Source organism: Typopeltis vanoorti, chromosome 23 (assembly GCF_054136105.1).
Source record: "Typopeltis vanoorti isolate ZY-2024b chromosome 23, IOZ_Tvanoo_1.0, whole genome shotgun sequence".
Lineage (NCBI taxonomy): Eukaryota > Metazoa > Arthropoda > Arachnida > Uropygi > Thelyphonidae > Typopeltis > Typopeltis vanoorti.
Window position 1 is genome coordinate 9,601,491 of NC_143571.1, and position 23,798 is coordinate 9,625,288.

General features: G+C 37.2%; 1 protein-coding gene across 6 annotated transcripts in view; it reads left to right on the top strand.

The window, feature by feature from the left end:
* Positions 1–23,798, top strand: part of LOC150093608 (thrombospondin type-1 domain-containing protein 7B-like) — a 950,748-nt gene that overhangs the window by 561,678 nt on the left and 365,272 nt on the right. For all 6 annotated transcript variants that reach the window (XM_090412735.1, XM_090412734.1, XM_090412733.1 and 3 more), the window contains exon 20: positions 8,764–8,890. In XM_090412735.1, coding sequence (XP_090268861.1) covers positions 8,764–8,890 — 127 coding nt within the window. The remainder of the gene's footprint in view (positions 1–8,763; positions 8,891–23,798) is intronic.

Consider the following 23,798-nt stretch of genomic DNA (forward strand, 5'->3'; position numbering starts at 1 on the left):
CTTGTGGAAAAAAAAAAAAAAAGAAAGAAAGAATAATAAAGTAGGGAGAATATAATTCACAGTACCATTATATATTTGTGCATTTTAAAATGAAACAAAGTTACCTTTGGGCTTCAGTCTCCAGGTTGGAGTCATTTATCTGATAGATTTGCACAGTCTCTTATTATAATCTGTGTGGTTCTGTTTATTATTCTATTTCTTTGTGATAAATGAGAAAAACTGTTAATTTCATCTTCACTGCGTACATTTTAAACAGGTTTGTTTAATCTCCAAGCCTATGTAATGAGTTTCGTTGCACCAGACGATACTCTATATTTCACATATGGAATTTTATTTTTCCTTACTTTATATGACTATGCATATAAAGTAAGGAAAAATAAAATTCCATATGTGCGATATAGAGTATCATGTGGTGCTTTATCATAGAGTATCTATGATGAAGTACCACAGTAAAAATGGGTCATTTTCTTCATATTTCCATTATACTTCATGTGAAGGCATGTTATGTTCTATCTCAATTTATTCAGATTTTAAATAATAGTCATCAGTTAAACTTTACTTTCTTATTGATAAGCAACTGAAAGTCTTCTGTTTTGGTATCATTTTAATTTTTTTTTCCCTCCAGTTGTCAGATAAAGTTTGCACTGTATCTTGCCTTTCTTTTAGTTTTCTGACATTTGTTTTCTCTCACAAAACTTAAGTCTTATTTACTGGTCATCACAAGTGATGACCAGTAAATAAGATGCAGAAAGTTTATCACAAGTGAATAAACTTTCTGCATCAGCAAAACTTGTAATTTCTTGATGAAAGCACATGAAACTATTTTTTGTTCTTTAAATTTTTCTTTTTAAAAAGTTTTAAAAAGCTATATTCTGTTTCTTCCCTCACATGTACAACAGCTGCTTTTTTGGATTTCCAAATATCATACTCTCTCTCTCTCTCTCTCTTTTTTGGTATCATCCCTCAACCAAATACAGTTCTGAGATTGTACAGCATAATTTACATTTAGCATAATGTTACAGCAGCTTGGCGCTACACAAACTAGTTGTGAGCAGTCCATTTTAATGAAGTTTTTTACTACCTTAATGATTGGATTTTCTTGAAGGAAAGCTAAATATCTCAGGTTCCAACAATGATATAAGGAAAGCACACTGCTACTTTATGAACTAAGCTTCAAGCTATGAAAATGTGTTATGTAAGAAAGATTGTCAAAAAGACAAGAAGAGACAAAATAATAAATCAATCTATGAGACAGAATATTGGGTAAAGAATTAAAAAAGAGAAAGATTAAGGAAACTCAACTCAGATGGTTTAGGAAGTGAGTAGATCTGATGGGCAACCCTAAATGGCAGTACACAACATGAAGGAGAATCTATGGAAGAGGAGTAGGGTTGGAACAGGCTAAGAGAATGACACAAGACCTGACATTCTAGCAAGTACTCTATAAAATCTCTACAATGGGTAAAAGAGGTGTGACCAAAAAAGTGTGAACTAAAATTTTATTTTCTTTTTCAGCAGCTCTCAGATGACTGTTCATAAGTTCTCCCTCCCCTTTTTTTTTCAGTTTGATTTACAACACATAGCTGAATAAAAATTATTTAGCTGCTAATATTCTGCTGCTTTATACCCATCATTTTCAGAGCACAAACAATTTATTACAGTACACAAAAAGAAACAATTTGTTAATAGTGGGTACAGTTTAAAATGGCAATGAACAACAAAAAGAACTAAAGTAGTAACTTGGTGTCTAAAAGAGAATTAATTTTAAAATGACTGTCTCCCAGATTTTTGGCAGATTGATACAGCTGTACTTGTTGAGGTTTGGAGAATGTTTCATAACTACTGTAATTACAAGCCAATAACTTGTAATTACTTCTTTGTAGCACCTTAGTTTTTCCCATCTAATTTTTTAAAAATTAGATGGGAAAAACTAAGGTGCTACAAAGGAGTTGTACAGTGGGTGTCCTCCCACGATGAGTCTTTGGACTCCTTGGAGGTGTCACGAATGATAATAATAATAATATTTTACTATGTTTTCCAAGGTAAATGTTAACAGAACTTCCTGTCTCTCCGTAGTAAGCAGGGTCACAAGTATAGAGCTTGTCTAAGTGAATAGATGAGGGTTGCCAGTTTTTGATATATGGTGCAGAGCTTATATTTATTAACTACTCTAGATATCCTTTTGTGTTCTAGATATCTTTGTGTATTCTGAATATATGGAATAGCAACAGTTTTGCTGTAGTCTTTTGTATTGCAGAAAGCATGTAGTATTTTATCTAATTATCTTTTTATTTACACATCTACTGATAATAGGTAGTTTAATGGCCTTTCTAGTTTGCTGGTGATTAAAATTAAAACTACTTCACTTACTCTTCTGACTGTCACAATTAAATAAACCTAAATAAAGCTTTGCACTAGCATGAGATTTTAGTAACATTGCAAGTTTAATGGCCTTTAAATAAAAATTTTATCTGTTAACATTTCAAGTTTAAAATAAAAAAAAAATACATAGTCACCTTGCTTAACAATAGGGATTTCTGAAAAATGCTATGTTAACATTAGAATTATTGTTAATGGATAAAAATAATATATGACATATAGGGAGAGTTTGTAGAGTTTCTAAATACAATTTAAAAAGACATTTTTCAGAATTAAACACTTTTGATGGAGAAAGTCATTGACTGATGGCCTTCTGTATCACTTTGAAAGTATTGAGGTGAGGACAATGGGATAATAATTTGACAGATATGTAGGATAGCTTATAAAGGCATTACAGAATGGGTGTTAATTCTTGAGCACAAGCTCAAGTAACGGTTGAAAAGTACTGAGTATTTTTTCTGGTGTCATTCTTTCAAAAGATCAGGAGTTATGCTGAGGGTGGTTTGGGAAATAGTAAGAAGATAGAAGTTTGCCTTGGTCATCTAAACAAGAATTGAAGGAAGACTGATGCAAAGAGTCCTGACTTATCTATAGGAGATGTTTCCCTGGTTCCATCAGGATGAGAGAGAGAAAGAGAGAGAGATGGAAATATAATAGGACAAAAGTTTTCTCCAACAGCTTTGACAAGGGACCATCAGGCTTAATAGCCATTTGAGGAGGAGGCAAGCTTAGTTCAGGTGGTATTTCCTCAACCTAGGGAAGATATGCTTTTAAGATGGCAATACTCACTTGAACTATGATTATAGAAACTGATCATATCATAGGAAGATGGGATATAATTTTAGCTTTGTCTGGGACAGGCCATATATTGTCTTGTTCAGCTCCAGATACTATAAAATTTCTTTATACTTTGTCTGGTGATGGTATAAGTATTTCTAGGTAACAAATATAATTTTTCTGTTCAAAAGTCTTGGAAGGTTTGTTTGTTGGTTAAAATACTTCCACATCTGTCTCCTGTTTCATCTCTTATAGCTAATGTTTATCCATTGCAATCATTGCTTTCATATTCATATGTAGACCTGTATTTTGGTTTTGGATTTCATAGAATTATCTTTGGTTATCAAACTAGAGCAGAGGAGTTAGCTGGAAAAGAGATCAATGCAGCTTGGGGGATTTTCAAAAAAAAAAATTTAGTGGATGCAATGTCTAAATGTATACCACGGGTGAGAAGGTTAAATAAGTTAGGTGTGAGATGGATGAATAAAGAGATTAAGCATGCAATACAGAGAAAAAGGGCATTGTGGAGGCAGCATAAGAGAAGTGGAAGTAACCAATTTCATGAGTTCTACAAAGACCAGGCAAGGAGAGTGACTTGGTTGGTGAGAGTAGCTAAAGAGAGGTATGAACAGCAGTTAGCTAATGAAGCTAAAAAGAATCCTAGGGAGTTCTTTCGATATGTAGCCAGCAAAAGAAAGAATGATTATGGAAGGATGACAGTGATTGGAGGAAATGGTATAAAGACAGCTGTTGCAGAATGTGTGGTGGAGATACTTAATGAGCAGTTCATAAAGATCTTTCAATCTTGTGAATGTGACTTCATGGAGAGATTAAGAGCAGTTGATGATGGGGAGGAGAGACTGACTGTAAGTGAGCAAGAGGTGTTTGGGGAGTTGAGTAAACTAGATGTAAATAAGGCTGTGGGACTTGATAATATATCACCGCGTATTCTGAAGGAATGTGCCAGAGAGTTGACACCTGCCTTGACATATTTTTTTAATACGAGTCTTGCACTTGGTCAAGTCCCTAAAGAGTGGAAGGAGGGCAAGATTGTGCCACTTCATAAAGGAGGTGATCGAACTCAAGCATCAAACTATAGGCCTATCTGTGTGTCAGGTGTTGTGGTTAAGTTGTTGGAGAAGCTTGTGAGAACTAGGATCCAGAGTTGGGTTGACAACAATGGTATAATCTTTGATGGACAGCATGGATTTGCTAAAGGGAGGTCGTGTTTTAGTAATCTACTTACTTATTACAATAAAGTGACTGCTTCCTTGGACAGAGGAGAAGGATACACAGTAATATACTTGGATTTCGCAAAAGCTTTTGATAGAGTACCTCATGATAAGTTGACAGTCAAACTAGAGCAGATGGGGTTGGATATTAGATTAGTGCATTGGATTGGAGACTGGCTATCTGATAGGTATCAACAAGTTGTGTATGGGGGTGCAATATCCAGGAAAAGGAAAGTCACTAGTGGAGTGCCTCAGGGATCTGTTTTAGGGCCATTACTATTTAACTTGTATATTAATGATATTGGCGAAGATTTGGATGGAGATATTCAGTTGTTTGCAGATGATGCAAAGTTGGGACGAACCATAAAGAGTAGTGAAGATGTTGTGGCCTTGCAAGAAGACTTGAATAAATTGAGTGATTGGGCACGCAAATGGGGATGTGAGTTCAATGTTGCAAAATGTAAGGTTTTAAAATTTGGAAAACAAAGATGGGATGCAGAATTTATGCTTGGTGAGAATATATTGTTGGAAGTAGAGGAAATAAGAGATCTGGGAGTGATAGTGGATAAGGATCTAAAATTTAGGGGTCACATCGCCAAAATTGTGAAGACAACACAAAGACTTCTGGGAATGATGCGGAGGACACTGACGTGTAGAAGTAGGGAGATTCTTGTTCCATTGTATAAGGCTTTGATTAGGCCACACATGGACTATTGTGCCCAGATTTGGTCACCTGGTTTTCAGAAGGATGAAGAGATGTTGGAAAGGGTCCAAAGGCGACTGACTAAGGTAGTTTCTGACCTCTGGAATGTCGAGTATGAGGAAAGATTGAAAAGATGTAATTTGCAGAGTCTAGTGGAGAGAAGGAAGAGGGGAGATATGATAGAGACCTACAAGTTGGTAAGGGGTTGCTATAGGATCACTGGTGGAGAAGTTCTACAGCGAATAGTGGGAGATCAGGGGAGAACCAGAGGTCATCCCTGGAAACTGTATAAAGAGGGTGTGAGTAGGGGAGTGAGAGGCAGGTTTTTTTCGTGCAGAGTTGTGAATGATTGGAATGCCTTGCCTGAGAGTGTGGTGTCTGCAAGGAGTTTGAATGTGTTTAAGACCCGGTATGATGAGATGTGTGTGAGATAAAAGGACCTCCTAGATGAGTCTTTGACTCCATGAGGTCTTGTTTAATAATAATAATAATAATTATGTAAATTGTTTTTAGATTTTTCAATTTGTTCATGTATTTTTTTTTTTTTTTTTTGTCTGAAGTAGAGGGAAAACAGTTAATTCTCCTGTGACGTACAATCTGAGAAAAAAAGACAAGTTCAGATATTAATCATTAGCAATATGTAATAACTTTAACTTAATTTTAGTCTGGTTTGGTTGTGATTGAGAGTAGCATCTTAGCATTTGGAAGTTATTCAGTTTGAAGTACTTTTTCAGTACTGCAAGGAAGAGTATAACGAAAGTTGGTTGGTCAAAAATGGTAGTAAGAACTAAGTGTTAACCAGATGCATTGCACAAAAATTGAGTGTGTTAAGTGGTGTGGATTTCACTAAAATAGTTTGTTGTAAAGAGTATAATTATAACCTATGTGGGTGGGTGAATGTGGCAGATTTGTTTGATGATAGGTTGAACAAGAGAAGGTGAGGGTCAGTAGAAAGTGTGATATGTTAATGAATGGCAGTGATTTGAATGAAAGTTGGAAACCAGAAGTGAAGAATACTAAAAATAAAAAATAAATAAATAAATAAAAAAAAAGGTGAAAAGCAGTGATTGATGCAAGACAAAAACTGATAGCTAAAAGAGTGAGAATACCAGTGTGGAGATTGTTATTGTGCATACAGAAATGATTAAAAAAAAGAAAACTGGATATAATTACAGTAGTAGCAGTGTGTCTGACTGATGAAACAGGAGCTGGCATGATGACAAGAATGGAAGAAAGACTGACTGATGAAACAATAGAAGAATGACTGCTGGAATACAAGAATTGAGGAATGAAATGGCTAAGATGAGGAATGAGATGAGACATATACAGAATTAAATTAGATATATAGTGGATACAAATGGAAGAGTGCAAAAGAATAACATTAAAGATATTGGAGAGAAAGAGGTAGCAAATGACTCAAGAATAACACTATATGTAGATTCTATCATAAAAGATGTGGATGAGAGGATGCACATGGTCTGTTTTCCAGAAGGGAGAATGAATAGGGTGATTGAGGTGCTGGATATGAAAAGTATGTGTGCAAGGGAGGTTGTGACTGAAATGAATGATTTGAATTGAGCATAGGGAGAATGTGAGATTGGATATCAGGAGATTATTGAGGAGAGTGAAAGACAACAGTGTGGTATCAAGGATAGTTAGCATGTTATCCAGGTATGACAGTGATCAATTGCAGTGGAGAATAGTTTGAGGAATGAATGGAACTGTATGTGAGTGATGGACTGCATCTGAATGGTTTTGGAAAGGTTGCTGCTGGAAGGAAGTGTAATGAGTGATACAAACAAGGTATCAGTAGAAGTTAAGGATGATGTGAATGAATAGGGGAGTGGACCAGATGAGAATAATGTTGTTCCCATAATGCTTTGCATTGTGGGATGGGTTCACTACCCATACTGCTTTCAACCTTTATCAAGATCTCATCAGTGGGAACCAGACCCAGAAGAGATACTAAGGTTGAATTAATGCAAAGGTCATATATTTCTGGGAAGTCATTAGCTTCTATATACAAATATCCTAGTGGAGAAATTACAAGAATATGACAAGGATCTGTACTTGGGTTTTGTAGATCTGGAAGATGCATGCAACAAGGTGCCTAGAGAAAAGCTTTTCAAAACACTACAATTATATAGAGTAAATGGAACATTATACAAAGCAATATATAGTCTATATTTAAGTTGTAAGTCAACAGTTAGAATTGAAGGAAATACAGGAAGTTGATTTGATGTAAACTCAGGGATAAGACAAAGATACATATTATCTCCACTCTTATTCATCTATATCGCATTATGAAAGAAAGTGGCATTCAGCCTGATATTAAAATCTGAGATATCAAACTTAATCATCTTTGCTTTGTGCTAATGATGCACTCCTTACATCTGTTGCCAGTCTCCAAGATTCTCTAACTAAATGCATAAGATGTAACAAATTTGGCATGAAAATCAGGAATCAATAGACCAAAACTATGAAAATTGACAGAACATAGAAAACTTACGGTAAATTCCCAATGGGAAAACCTATAGAACAAATAAAATATTTCAGCTATTTAAGCACAGTTTTTAGTGAAGATGATAAATTAAATTGGAAATAGACAACAGAAGAAGCAAAGCTAGTATGGTGAGAGCCAGTTGAATAAATTTATATGGAATAAGAGAGAAAGTAACTAGAACATGAAACTAGCAGTATATAAGATGGTGTTCAGACCAGTTTTGAGAGTTGGATTAGAAATAAAGCAGAAATAAACAAATAAATCTTGGATCAAAAGGGCAGGAAAGAGACCCAGAGGAAGACCAAGATCTAGATGGGTTGATTCAGTCAGAAGTGCCTTAGATATTATTGGCATGCTGATAAGTAATAAACTAATTTGGTGGAACCCTTTCTTTTAGGCTTACACGGTGATCCGAATGCATTTTTGAAAATTATGAAGACAACTACCGTGTTTGAATAAAAACTTTAGTTTAATATAACTAAAATCTACATTCGACGTTTCGACCTTTATGTCAAGGTCATCTTCTGGAGCATACAACTATACACAGGAAACAAGCTATACTACACTGACCAACTGCTACAACAATTGTTGGCCTGACCTCTGGTGAGAAAAAAATAAAAATAAATAAATAAAAATAAAAAATTATACATCAACGCTAGAGTCCTATTATTAGTGTTGTCTACTATTATTAATGTAGATTTTAGTTATATTAAACTAAAGTTTTTATTCAAACACAGTAGTTGTCTCCATAATTTTCAAAAATGTAATTTGGTGGAAAATTGCTGATAAGAAATTAATAATAATGTTAACTTTATGTAGTGCTGTCATAGTAGCCTGAATCATCTCTTGAAGGTACATATCAGGAAATTGATGATGATGAGATAGCCACATTTGAAAACTTAGCCTTTGTGTTTCTTAAAAAAATAATAATAAATAATCTTAATTGAATTGCTTGCTAATCAGCCAGTTAGTATTAAATTTATAAATACAGTAACAATACAAATATATGCATCCCAAGATTCTCTACCTAAGTATAGGATGGCTTTAGTATATTCAAACTCATAGCTTATCTTTCATTCCTTCTTCAGGTTTTGGCATACTATTATTTATTAATTGATCTTTTTTTATATATATTTTAAGTTGCTTTATTACTTGTTTAATTTATAAAGGTCGAAAAACCCATTGGTGGATCTAGGTATCTCACTAAACCTTGCTATGAGGATTGTCCAGTTGACTGTATAATATCTGAATGGTCAGAATGGAATACCAGCAACTGTCACATTTGTGGTCAGAATGGTAAGTTAATTTTATTTAATTTTCAATATAAACTTAATAAATTATTTTGATAGATAAGAAATCATTCTCAAGAATTAAAGATATTTAAATTGATGATTGGTATGCTTTTTACAGACAACACTATCTTCTCCTCCTCTCATTATTTTATTTATTATGTATATCTGACATATGAGCTTCATCTATATGATTATATCATATATGATTTGGATAGATTGATAGACTGGACTAAGGAGAATGGATGTCAGTTTAATGTGGCAAAGTGTAAGTTATGCATTTTGGGATGAAACGATTATCAGCAATATACTACATTGGTGGAACTGTACTCCAGGAAATTGACGAAGCCAGAGACTTGGGAGTGTTAGTGGATGGGGAGTTAAAGTTTTATGGAGCACATAGCAAAAGTGACTAAATCAGCTCATCCGATCACTTGGTTACTGAAGAATACTTCGAGCAGAGACAAGTAGGTTATGTTCCTCTTTATCAATCCTTGATAAGACCCTATGCTGACTACTGTGTGCAGATCTGGGTGCCAAGGTTTCTTGGTGATGGGAAGGAGGTAGAGAGGATCCAGAGGCAAGTGACCAAGATGGTAGCTGGTCTATGGAATAAATCTTACGAGAACAGATTGAAGATTTGTGATCTACAGAAACTGGTTGATAGGCAGAAAATGGATGATATGATTCAGACATTCAAATTACTGATCACTGAGGGGTTTTTACATGATCAATTCAGAGGAAATTTTTCAGAACAGGTGTGGTGGTGGTGGGAGAACTGGTGAGGGAGGGGGGGGGCATCCATGGAAATTGAGCAAGAGTGTAGTTAGCAAGGGTTAGAACTAGATTTTCTACTTGGAGAGTGGTGAATGAGTGGAATAAACTGCCAGAGTCTGTTGTGGATGCATGACTGTGAATGAGTTCAAAGCAAAGTATGATAGACGCTGTGCAAATGCTGAATAGTTTTTGACATGATGTTTAGGGCCTACCTCAGTGAGTCTAAGGACTCCTTGAAGTTGTCCGTAATTATAATAATGTCAGCTGGGTTGCGGCACATGGGTTTGGATGTCGGATTGGTCAACTGGATTCAGAATTGGCTGTCTGGTGGGTATCGGAGAGTTGTGTGTGGTGGTGCAGTTTTGGGGAGGTGGGGGTTGCGGGTGGGGTCCCACAGGGCTCAATGCTGGGGTCTGTGTTGTTTGGCCTTTATGTTAATGACATTGTTGGTGGTTTGCAGGTGATGTGAGGCTGAGAAGGGTTATTAGTAATAGTGCAGATGTGGTAGTCCTGCAAGAGGATTTGAATAGGCTAAACAGATGGGCAAATGAATGGGGGTATCGGTTTAATGTAGCAAAATGTAAGGTCTTGAGGTTGGGGACACATTGATGGGATGCTGCATACTCTATTGGAGGAACTGTTCTGGAGGGGGTGGGAGAGATGGGGGATCTGGGGTTGATGATTGGTGGAGACCTGGAATTCGGGGGACATGTTGCAGGGGTGGTGGGGGTGGCACAGAAGATTGCTGCAGTGCTGAGGGAGACGCTGGCCTGCAGAGATGGGGGAGTTGTCATTCCGTTGTGTGGGACCCTGATCGGACTGCAATTGGACTATTGTTCTCAGATTTGGTCCCCAGTATTTGAAGGGGATAGATTAACTGTGGAAAGGGTACAAAGGCGGATATCAAAGACAGTTTCAGGACTGTACAATGTTAGTTATGAGGATCGGCTGAAGGAATGTGGACTGCAGAGTTTAGTAGATAGAAGAAGGAGAGATGATATGAATTGAGACTTTTAAACTGTTGAGAGGTGGTTACAGGTTTGACATTGGGGAGTTCTTTTGCTTGGTTGAACAGCGGGAAGGAGTGATGACAAGGGGCCATCCCTGGACGTTATGAAAGGAAACTGTGATCAATAAGGTGAGGAGTGGTTTCCTTGCATGGAGGGTGGTTGAACTGTGGAATGTATTGCCTGATAGACTGGTGAGAGCAAGAATGGTCAATGATTTTAAGGAGTAGTATGATAGACTTTGTGTTTCCTAGAAGGTACCTCCCCTTGATGAGTCTTGATAGACTTGTGTTTCCTATCCGCAATGAGTCTTTTGACTCCTTGGAGGCCTAAATAATAATAATAATGAGAGTCCCCTTCAGTTGGACAGAACTCAATTTGAATCGTATCTGAGGTTGTGTGAAAGGTATAGCAAAAGTAGTATAACTGTTACATAACTTCAGATACGATTCAAATTGAGTTGCTTTGGAAATTTTCTTCACTTTGGAAAAGTGAAGAAAAGCAGTGCATGTGGAATGACTTTAGACACAGTGGAATTGTTCATATCTGGGAAGTAAGGATTTATGATTGATGGAAAGAGAAAGTCGGGATCATGAAATGACACAAAATAATGACAGAAGCATGAATTGTCAAGTTTGCATTGTAATACAAGGAGTATAGGAAATAAGAGCAGTGAGTTAGTGGATTTTGTTGAATCCATTTGATCAAGGATTACTAGATATGTGAAACTTAATTAACTGAGGTTAACATAGAGGAAGGAATAAAAATAGAGAAATATAGCATTGTGAGAGAGTAGAGAGAAAAAAAAAAAAGATGGAGGTACTGTTAATTTTATGACATTATACCCATTTGGAGTAAAAGTAGATGACCACAATTCCAGCAGGCTGTTAGATGTGAAATTAATGATCTTGGGATATGTTTAACTGGATATATGCAACAATTGTTTGCAGATGAACTTAATATCACCAGAGTTAAAGATCGGTACTATCAACGTAACAAGCCTGAATGGCAAAGAAATGGAGCTAGCTGAGGAGTTGGATAAGTACCAGATTGCCATAATAGGGGTGATTGAAACAAAAAAGACTAAAACTGGTGTGATCTTTCTGAGCAATAAATACAAAATATTATATTCAGGCAATGACAATCAAGGAAAAGAAGTAGTAGCCATAGTATTCAACACTAAATACGAGGCTAATCTTCTTGAATGGCAGATAATTAAAGTAGAGTGATGTAGACAGATATCAGAATGGGGAACTTCACGATGAGACTTATTTGTGCCTATGGTCCCACAGAAGGGTCTACTAAGGCAGTACTTATGGGTGTAAAGGCCCCTTTGGAAATATTAAAATATTTCATGGACCCCATCGAAGAAAAAAATTGTAATACAGACACATATTATTATAATATTTGTTTTTATATTCAGTACAAAATATACACAGCAAATATTGCAAAAATCAAATGCAAATATTACATTTTTAGCATCTTACATACATGTTTGACATGGTCTTAAAACATTTGACTTAGTCTTAAAACATTTTAAATTTCTTTTTATTATTTCTTTTTATCACTTGTTGGATTTCTGCTCAGGACATTGACTGGTTATTACTAACACCATGTTTCTCATATGAAAGCGCTTCCCATATGAAAGTTATGGGAAGCACTGTACTAAGGAAGAAGTAGAGGAATTTTTTGAGGCTTTAGAGAAAGCATCTGACACAATAAAAAATGAAAAGTTGATCCTTGTTGGGAATCTAAATAGCAGAGTAGAAAATGATTGTCAAATATATAAAAATATTTGGGGAAAATTTGGAGAAAAGAGCAGAGCTAATAATAATGGCAAATACCTGTTGGATTTCTACTCAGGACATTGACTGGTTATTACTAACACCATGTTCGAACATAAAAATGTGCACAAATACACATGGAGAGAAGACGCAAGGAATAAGAAAAGTCTCATTGACTATGTTATTGTTGATAGTGATGTTTTCTCACTGGTGCAGGACACTAGCGTGTACAGAGGATTTGAAATTGGAAGTGATCACAATGTAGTCTTGAGCAGGATAAAATAGAATTTCATATTGAAAAAAAGAACATGTAAGAAAGTTCTAAAGCGAATAAAAGTTCAGCAGCTCTCAGATGTGAATGTAGATTAAAATATACAAACATTATTCAAGAAAAAATGAAAGAGTGTGAGAATAGGAATCAAACCTTGGAGATTCAGTGGTAAGCTCTGAAGAAAACATTAATTGATTCAGCCAGAGAGGCATGTGGTGAGGTTGTCTGCAAGGATAGAAAAATCAGAACTCCATGGTAGGCACAGGAAGTTAAACAGGCAGTTCTCTTATAGAATTCAGAGACAAATGTAAGAAAGCTAAACACTGTGTAAAACTTGCTAAACAAAAGTCATGGGAAGACTTTGGTAAGAACATAGAAAATAAATATGAAGAATGTGGTAAGATATTCTGGAGGTTGTTGAAAAAGCTCAGAAATGAAGGTTAGAGATGATAAAGGTGATATGAAAACTGGAGAAAAAGATATCCTTGAAATATGGAGTAATTACTTTGAAAAATTGCTAAATGAAACTAGTAGCGATGATAGCACAGTGATAAAAACACTGATCAAGCATGCAATCAGGAATACATATCCATACTTGAAGAGAAAAAGCCATCATGGTTAGATGAGGATGACATCCTGACAGGAATAGAGATGGAAAGGTATGATGTGTTTCGTGAGGATAGAAGGGGTAAAAAGGGAGGAGGAGTGCTATTGATGATAGAGAAAGAGTTATGTCCATACAAGGTAGAGATGCAAGAGGGAAATGGGACCAGTGGTTTTGAGGCAGTATGGTCGTGAGATAGAGGTGAATAGAATCAAATACTTGGTGGGATGTTGTTATAGATCTGGTAATGTGGATGGTGGTGATAGTGAAATGTATAGTCAAATAAGCCAAGCAAATAAGAAAAGGGTGATCATTATGGGTGATTTTAATTATGGCAATATAGACTGGAATGAAGAGATAGCAACTGGAAGTAAAGAAAATGAGTTTCTTGAGTTTTTGAGGGATAACTACCTCAGACAGTATGTAACAGAGGACACAAGAGGATTAAAGGTCTTGGATTTGGTCATCTCATTGGAGGATGTAATTATCAATGAGGTATCAAATCATCCACCAATTGGTGAAAGTGACCATGAGGTGATTACTTGGGTGGTTGCCAGCAGTGCAAGGACCCCTGTGAAAAAAGGGTATATGTGGAACTACAAGGGGGGTGATTATGAAGAGCTCAGGAGACAGCTTGCAGGTGTAGCATGGAATGAGGAGTTGGCTGGAAAAGAGATCAATGCAGCTTGGGGGATTTTCAAAAAATATTTAGTAGATGCAATGTCTAAATGTATACCATGGGTGAGAAGGTTAAATAAGGTAGGTGTGAGATGGATGAATAAAGAGATTAAGCATGCAATACAGAGAAAAAGGGCATTGTGGAGGCAGCATAAGAGAAGTGGAAGTAACCAATTTCATGAGATCTACAAAGACCAGGCAAGGAGGGTGACTTGGTTGGTGAGAGTAGCTAAAGAGAGGTATGAACAGCAGTTAGCTAATGAAGCTAAAAAGAATCCTAGGGAGTTCTTTCGATATGTAGCCAGCAAAAGAAAGAATGATTATGGAAGGATGACAGTGATTGGAGGAAATGGTATAAAGACAGCTGTTGCAGAATGTGTGGTGGAGATACTTAATGAGCAGTTCATAAAGATCTTTCAATCTTGTGAATGTGACTTCATGGAGAGATTAAGAGCAGTTGATGATGGGGAGGAGAGACTGACTGTAAGTGAGCAAGAGGTGTTTGGGGAGTTGAGTAAACTAGATGTAAATAAGGCTGTGGGACTTGATAATATATCACCGCGTATTCTGAAGGAATGTGCCAGAGAGTTGACACCTGCCTTGACATATTTTTTTAATACGAGTCTTGCACTTGGTCAAGTCCCTAAAGAGTGGAAGGAGGGCAAGATTGTGCCACTTCATAAAGGAGGTGATCGAACTCAAGCATCAAACTATAGGCCTATCTGTGTGTCAGATGTTGTGGTTAAGTTGTTGGAGAAGCTTGTGAGAACTAGGATCCAGAGTTGGGTTGACAACAATGGTATAATCTTTGATGGACAGCATGGATTTGCTAAAGGGAGGTCGTGTTTTAGTAATCTACTTACTTATTACAATAAAGTGACTGCTTCCTTGGACAGAGGAGAAGGATACACAGTAATATACTTGGATTTCGCAAAAGCTTTTGATAGAGTACCTCATGATAAGTTGACAGTCAAACTAGAGCAGATGGGGTTGGATATTAGATTAGTGCATTGGATTGGAGACTGGCTATCTGATAGGTATCAACAAGTTGTGTATGGGGTTGCAATATCCAGGAAAAGGAAAGTCACTAGTGGAGTGCCTCAGGGATCTGTTTTAGGGCCATTACTATTTAACTTGTATATTAATGATATTGGCAAAGATTTGGATGGAGATATTCAGTTGTTTGCAGATGATGCAAAGTTGGGACGAACCATAAAGAGTAGTGAAGATGTTGTGGCCTTGCAAAGAAGACTTGAATAAATTGAGTGATTGGGCAAGCAAATGGGGATGCGAGTTCAATGTTGCAAAATGTAAGGTTTTAAAATTTGGAACACAAAGATGGGATGCAGAATTTATGCTTGGTGAGAATATATTGTTGGAAGTAGAGGAAATAAGAGATCTGGGGGTGATAGTGGATAAGGATCTAAAATTTAGAGGACACATCGCCAAAATTGTGAAGACAACACAAAGACTTCTGGGAATGATGCGGAGGACACTGACATGTAGAAGTAGGGAGATTCTTTTTCCATTGTATAAGGCTTTGATTAGGCCACACATGGACTATTGTGCCCAGATTTGGTCACCTGATTTTCAGAAGGATGAAGAGATGTTGGAAAGGGTCCAAAGTCGACTGACTAAGGTAATTTCTGACCTCTGGAATGTCGAGTATGAGGAAAGATTGAAAAGATGTAATTTGCAGAGTCTAGTGGAGAGAAGGAAGAGTGGAGATATGATAGAGACCTACAAGTTGGTAAGGGGTTGTTATAGGATCAATGGTGGAGAAGTTCTACAGAGAATAGTGGGAGATCAGGGGAGAACCAGAGGTCATCCCTGGAAACTGTATAAAGAGGGTGTGAGTAGAGGAGTGAGAGGCAGGTTTTTTTCATGCAGAGTTGTGAGTGATTGGAATGCCTTGCCTGAGAGTGTGGTGTCTGCAAGGAGTTTGAATGTGTTTAAGACGCGGTATGATGAGATGTGTGTGAGATAAAAGGACCTCCTAGATGAGTCTTTGACTCCATGAGGTCTTGTTTAATAATAATAATAATAATAAAAGTATGAAATGTGGAAAGGCAGCTGGAGTAGATGATATAATTATTATTAATATATTATTATTATATCACACCTCCAGGGAGTCCAAAGACTCATCGAGAGAGTGCATCAACTCTTCTCACTACTCCACCAACCTTCATCATCTGTCACCAACGTCATCTACCGCCGACTACCACCAGTAGTGCTTTCACAGACAATCACAAATATCCATGTCCACGGCGGGATATTAGACCAGAAATGCTCAAGTATGGAGGTATAAAGGTCTTATAGTGGCTGCACTGCATAGTTCAGAGGGCCTGGAAAGAAGGACGAATTCCAGATGATTGGAGTAGAGCTCTAATAGTACCCATATATAAAAAGGGAAATAAAACTGAATGTGAGAATTAGAGAAGTATTTCTCTACTGAGTGTTCCTAGTAAGATTTATGCTAGTATACTTGAGAAAACGGTTGAGAAGGATTGTGGAAGAGAAGCTTGGTGAAGAACAAGCTGGATTCAGGCCAAATAGAGACTGTCAGGATCAGATTTTCACTTTACTACAAATAATTGAGAAGTCATAGGAATATAACAAAGATCTGTATTTAAGTTTTGTAGATCTGGAAAAAGCATATGACAAGGTGCCAAAAGAGAGAAGCTACTCTGTACGCTACAGTTTCATGGTTTCAGTGGGGCATTATATCAAGCAGTATTTAGTCTTTATTTGAGTTGTAAGTCAGCAGTTAGAATTGAAGGAAGTACAGGAAGATGGCTTAATGTTAAATCCAAGGTGTCAGACAGCGATGTACATTATCCGTTCTGTTATTCGTTATCTATATGGATCACATTATGAAGGAAAGTGGTATTAATGTCAGCTCTTTGCTTTATGCGGATGATGTTATACTTCTAAATAAATCTGCTGCAAGTCTGCAAGATTCCCTGACTAAATTGAATAACTGTCATAATAGATATGGTATGAAGGTCGGCAATAACAAGACAAAGATAATGAAAATAGGCAGAAGCATTAAAAATGTCAACTGCATCGTGAATGGAGAACCCATAGAACAAGTAAAACGCCTCAGCTACTTAGGCACGATGTTTATTGAAGATGGTAAGTGAAATATGAAAATAGACAACAGGATCAACAAAGCTGGTATAGTAGGAAGTCAACTGAATAAATTTATATGGAATAAGAGAGACATTAGTCAAAACACAAAATTAGCTGTATATAAGACAGTGTTGAAATCAATTTTAACTTATGGATCTGAGAGCTGGGTTAGAAGTAAAACACTTGACCATAGACTGGAGACCGCAGATATGAGAGTCCTGAGAAAGATTAGTGGTATGAACAATGGCATCAGTGGCAATATCATATTAAGAACGAGCAAATTAGGAAAGAACTTGACATTGTTAGCATCCAGGAATGTGTTAGCAGAGCTAATCTCAGGTGGTAAAGTCACTTTAACAGAATGGGAGAGGAAAGATTAGCAAAACAAGTGTTCTCTGCCAGTTGGCTGGAAAAAGACCCAGAGGAAGACCAAGATATAGGTGGATTGATACAGAAAAGTGTCTTGGAAGATAGGAATATAAGATCTGACAATGTTGGAGCCTTGACAGGTAACAGATTTATTTGGAGGAAAATTGTAGATAGGAAGTTAGTAATGATGTAAATTTTTCATGTAGTACTATCATATCCTGTACACCCCTTGAGGGTGAATGTCACGAATTTGATGGTGATGTTTACAGATGATGCAAAACTGGGCAGAATGATGAGAAGTCAAGCAGGTGTTGTAGCTCTGCAGGAGGATTTGAATAATTGTGTGTGGATAAGTGAATGAAACTGGGTAGTTCATTGTTGCAAGGTGTAAGGGACTAAAATCTGATAGACAAGGATAGGATTCAAAGTATATACTTAGCTGGGAAATTTTGAAGGAGGTAGACGAGATGAAGGAGTGGTGGTAACATGGATCTGAAGTTTAGGGGCCACATTGAATAAGTTTTGAAGTCATCACAGCAAATAATGGCAATAATGCAGAAGCCCTTGATATGCAAAAATAAAGAGGTTATGTTATTGGGATATGTTTATCATGTAAACTCATAAGGTTTTCTTTTTTTTTTCTTTTTTTTTTCATATAAGTCATCGTTCAGGCCTCCATTGTGCACAGAATTTGTCATCTGGTTTTCGTGGGGAAAGAAATATATTAGAAAAGGTCCAGAAAAGATTGACTAAAGTGGTTTCTGATCTTTGGAATGTATTGGCATGAAAATAGATTGAGGGAATGCAGTTTGTAATGCCTCATGAATAGGAGGAAGAGGGGATATGATTGAGCCATATAAGTTGGTAAGATATATAAGTTGATTGTTACCAAGTTAATGGGAAAGAAATTTCTTTAAGAAAGTTTAGAAATTTCTGTAAGAAAATTTCTCCAACAAATTTTTTTTACAGTTTCCATCTATGGAAATTCTAAGGAAGGATGAGAAGAGGTTCTTTGCATATAGAGTGGTTGGTAAGTGTAATGCCCTGCTTGAAAGTGTGGTGACATGTTGATGAGTTTAAAGCACGGTTTATTGAGCTTTGTGTTTAACAGTGTATACTTCCTGTAATGAGTCTGTTGACTCCATGGAGGTGTGCTGTTGATATTAATAACTTATAATTTGTGGTTATAAGCCTAGGAAATTTCTAGAACAATGACTGTGAAATGTGTAGACCAATTGTTTTAGCCAGCAAAAAAGAAGAGGTGATGCTTGTGGGCATTTTAATTATGAAATATTTAATTTCAAGAGGAAATGAATGAGTTACTGGAACAGTCTGAACAAGAAGTATGATGAGAGATTATTTTTAAGTTTGTTGCTAAAGTTTAATAGAAATGAAATGAGAAAATCATGATTGAGGGAATGAGTCAGTGCATAGATTATGTATGACGAATGGCATATAGTTTTTAAATGTTTGGAATGAATTTGATGGATGAAAGGACTTGTATTTATATGACATTATCTCCACCTGTATGATGCACTCCTGCAAAGTGATTATCAGTCATACCGATAATTCAGTAATTCAATTATTTCATCTACTTCTTTTTGCCTCCCTGCGCACTCATTAAAATTTATTCTTCTATGGTCATTCTTCCTTTTAATGGTCACATACTGAAAACCTCTTTGGAATTTCTTCTTTGGCCTGCTCAGCTTCTTCTTCTCACAGTTTGATTTTGCCTTCCTTTCTTGTCGCACTGTCCATCCTTTAGAATGCCTGTACTTTGTACTGTTTGTGAGCCTGATGTGAACCTTTCTCTTCAGAATCGGCACAAAACCTACAGGAAATGATAAATATAATATATTAGTAAACTATATAATCACATAAATGAAATTTCATTATCAAATTAGTAAAAAATTACAAAATTAACTTGTGCAGAAACTGTAGTGAGAAAGGAGATTCCATACTCTCAGCCAACCAAGATGGTGGATTGGCTAAGCATACTTGGCTTTAAAATAGTAATAAAAAAATCGTTTTACATACATGTTCACTGATGCTATATTCTTATGTGTGTGCATGTGTGTGTGTGTGTGTTCGTGCATCATTACAGATATATAAATATTAATCATCTAATGCCTTTTTTTTATTCCCATATAGGGAGTAGGCAAGGCTGTTTTAGCCCTATCTAACTTTTGGAGACTGAGTGGGAAGTTCAGTCTCCAAAGGCAGATTTAGTCAGAGATAGCTGACCCTATGCTATCACTAGTTGAGCAGCACACAGTGAGGAGACAGTTTGCAAGTGCCACCATCTCGTGGTACCTAACTCTAACATAATAATGTCTGAAAATAGTGTGGGTTGGTTCTACAGTCGATTTTCTTGACTTTACAGGATCAAAAACCTACTTGCCCGTGCCAGAGATAGGCTAACTTGGGAACCAGTCAAAAAAGGGCTTAGAAAAAGTTCCTCTAGTCAGTGACTAGAATCGAACTTGTGATGCTCTTTCTTCGGGAGTTTTAGCTCTGAGGAGTGTAAACACCACTTTCACTGAGCTATGCAGGCTCCTTATAGATTTAAGTCTAAAAATAATGCTCCTAAGACAAACTTGCAAAGATGTCCTTTTTTTATGACAGACAGTGCTACATATGAGTGGTTGTAAACCTATAGCACCTTTAGTACCATGGATGGGCTTAGATAAATCAGGATAGATAATAATTCTAATATTAAAAGTTTTGAGTTATTAATTTTTATTTGAAATCCTTTTACAATTAATTGCAATTTTATTGATATTTTTAACAAGTTAGCCTTATTTTGAAATTTTTATCTTATTCAAAACTAAAAAATTAAATGGAAATCCTCATGAATTCTGCTTTGCAGAAACAGTGTGAATGAAGAGTTCAAAAAGAAGCAAACCTTTAATTGTTTTGCAGTAATAAACTCAGTACTCTCATATTGAGTTTATTACTGCAAAACTGAGTCGCACTGATTAGATCGTCGGCTTGTCGAGAGCTCCTGAAAAGATTAGTAGTATTTTGTGTTAACATTAGATATTTTACTAGAATTTTAAGTAGTATTGTTTGCTATTTGTTTCTTGGTGTGTCTGTGCTATTTTTGCGTGTTTTCTGTTATTTTAATTATTATTTTTAAGAAAAGATAGCATACACATGGCACCAATAAAGAAAAAAATGGCGGCCAGGTCGCCATGTTTGTTTAAGAGTTTTGATGTAAACGAATTTATGCAATGTGCTGTCTGTGAGATGTATGCCTTGCGAAGAGCGGTGGGAGTCTGGTTAGAAAGTGATAGTGGAGTTAATATGTGTAGAAAGTGTAAAGAGAATGAGGACTTCAAGCGTGTTTCATGTATCGAGAGTGATATCGTTAACGATAGTCAGAATGTAGAAATGGTGGTGTGCTAGAGAATTGCGTGGTAGTGCCAGATAGGTGTGAGAGCGTCGCTGAAAGTGTAAATGAAGGTAGAAACACAGAAAGAATGGATGATTTGATCGATAATGAAAATGGTGAGATAAATGCGAGTAGCAAAATTGCCCGTTTGAATGGTGCAATACACAGAGCTAAAAGACAACTGGAACGTATGGAAAAATGTGTATTGAACGTACCGACAAATAACCAGCAGAAGTCTGTGACGGCAAATAATAGAATGTTCGTAAACGTCAATAAAATGAAGGAGCGAGTGCTGTATGGGGATTCGCTATTAAGAGGCGTAATAATTGAGAGTTTAACGAAGTCGTACCAGCCGGGTGCGATCATAAAGGACGTCAGTGAATCTATTCGACTGCAAAAACAGAGGGTGAAAGAGATGATAATCGTGGCAGGAACGAATGATTTGAAAGAGGACAAAATGGAAATGATAGAGGATGTGAGGGAGTTGTTTGAGCTAGCAAAAGAGAAGAGTGAGAGAGTTAGGATGGTGAGTATCTTACCACAGTATGACAGCGAAGTGTTTAGAAGGAGGGCCATAATTGCCAATGACTTTATGCGTGGGTTATGCATGGAGAGTGGTGTGGAATTTGTGGAATGAGTTCGATGGGCGAAAGGACTTATATAAGATGGATGGGTTACATTTGAATGGAGTTGGTGTACGGAGACTTGAAAGAGTGTTGATGAATGATGTGGAAGTGGATGTACAGACTCAGGGAAACTAGATTTATTAAGAGGGGGGGAGTAGATATGCAGACTTTAGGGGGGCAGTTAAGTGTATGAATGAGTATATTATGCCCGAGCAAGTACGACGGACAACAAATCAGAATGGGATAGTTAGTATAAGGCATCAAAGTAGGGATGGGACAAATGGGCTTCTGTGATTCATGTACACTAATGCCAGGAGTATTAGGAACAAGAAGGAAGAGTTTTTGGCCATGGTTGGCACTTCCAGGCCACAGGTTGTCGGTATTAGTGAAACATGGCTGACAGAAGATGATAAAGCTAGTGGGATTGAATGCGATGGGTATAGCGTGTTCAGGAGTGACAGGGTGAATAAAAAGGGGGGAGGAGTGTTATCGATGATAGCTGATGAGCTTCAGCCAAGGAGTATAGAAGTTGAACTGCAGGATGGGGGAAAAAAGCACATTTGAGGCTGTTTGGTGTGAGATAGAATCTAGCAAAACAAAATATACAATTGGGTGCTGATATCGACCGGGTGATGGAGTGGATGGTGGGGATAGTATGCATAAGCAAATAGAAGAAATGAGTGGAAGGAGGGTAATTATTATGGGTGATTTCAATTATGGTAACATTGACTGGAAAGAGGAGAGGGCACATGGGAGGAAGGAATTGGATTTTATGCGGTTAATAAGGGACAACTATCTACGGCAACATGTATTGGAAAATACCAGGGGGAAGAGAGTGCTGGACCTAGTAATTGCAACTGAGAATGTGGCTGTAACGAACATGACCATGTTGCCACGAATTGGTGAGAGTGACCATAAGGTCATGACTTGGGAGGTGGCCAAAGGAGTGGAATTTCCAATTAAGACAGGGTACATGTGGAATTACTGGGCTGGTAAGTATGACAAGCTTAGGTGTATGCTTGGCTCAATGCCATGGCATGTAAAACTGCAAGGGCTGGATGTTGATAGTGCATGGGAGGTGGTTAAGAACTGTTTGCAGGAGGCAATGGTTGACTGTATACCAAGAGTCCGAATAATAAATCAAGTAGGGGTTAAATGGATGAATAACACTATTAAGCTTGAGCTGCAAAAAAAGAAACAATTGTGGAGGGAATTTAAGGAGAAGGGTGACCATCAGGTGCAGGAACAGTATAAAGCTCAGGCCAGGATGGTAACAAGGGTGGTAAGAAAAGCAAAAGCAGATTACGAAATGAAATTGGCCACTCAGGCTAAAGAGAATCCCAAACAGTTTTTTCAATATGTTGCAAGTAAAAGGAAAAATGCTCATGGGAGAATGATCTTAAAAAATGCTGAGGGTAGGGAGGTAACCGAATCAGTCGATATTGTGGAATTACTGAGCGAGCACTTTGCAAGAGTATATCATCCAGGTGGTGACTTTGCAGGAATGGAAGAACCAACAGCTTATACTGGAATTGTGATGAATGAAGTAGAGGTAACTAGTCTATTGCAGAACCTCAATGTCAATACATCTGTGGGATTGGATGGTATACCAGCTCGTGTCGTACGTGAAGCGGCCAAAGAATTGTCAGTGCCCTTGACCATTTTGTTTAATTTGAGCCTCAGGACTGGGTCAGTCCCAAGTGGGTGGAAAGAGGGGAAAATAGTTCCACTGCACAAAGGTGGTTCCAAGGCTGCTGTTGAAAATTACTGGCCAATCAGCATAACAGGAATCATTATCAAGGTCTTAGAGAAAATAGTCAAGAGGAAAATACAAGATTGGATAGAAGAAAATGGGATAGTGTATCGGGGACAGCATGGTTTTGTGAAGGGTAGGTCATGCCTCAGTAACTTGCTCACGTATTATAACACAGTGACGGCTGAACTGGATAAGGGTAATGGGTTTACAATGATTCTACTGGACCTTGCTAAGGCCTTTGACAGGATACCACATGCAATTCTAATCAGTAAATTGCGGCATATGGGAATGGACATAGGGTTGGTGAGATGGATAGGAGGGTGGTTGACGGAGAGATATCAGAGAGTGGTTTACTCAGGAGTAGAGTCCACAAGACGGCCTGTGACTAGTGGTGTGCCACAAGGATCTGTTCTTGGACCACTGCTGTTTAATTTGTTCATAAATGATATAGGAAAGGATCTGAGGGGAACAGTTCATTTGTTTGTGGATGATGCGAAGTTGGGTAGGGCAATAGTGA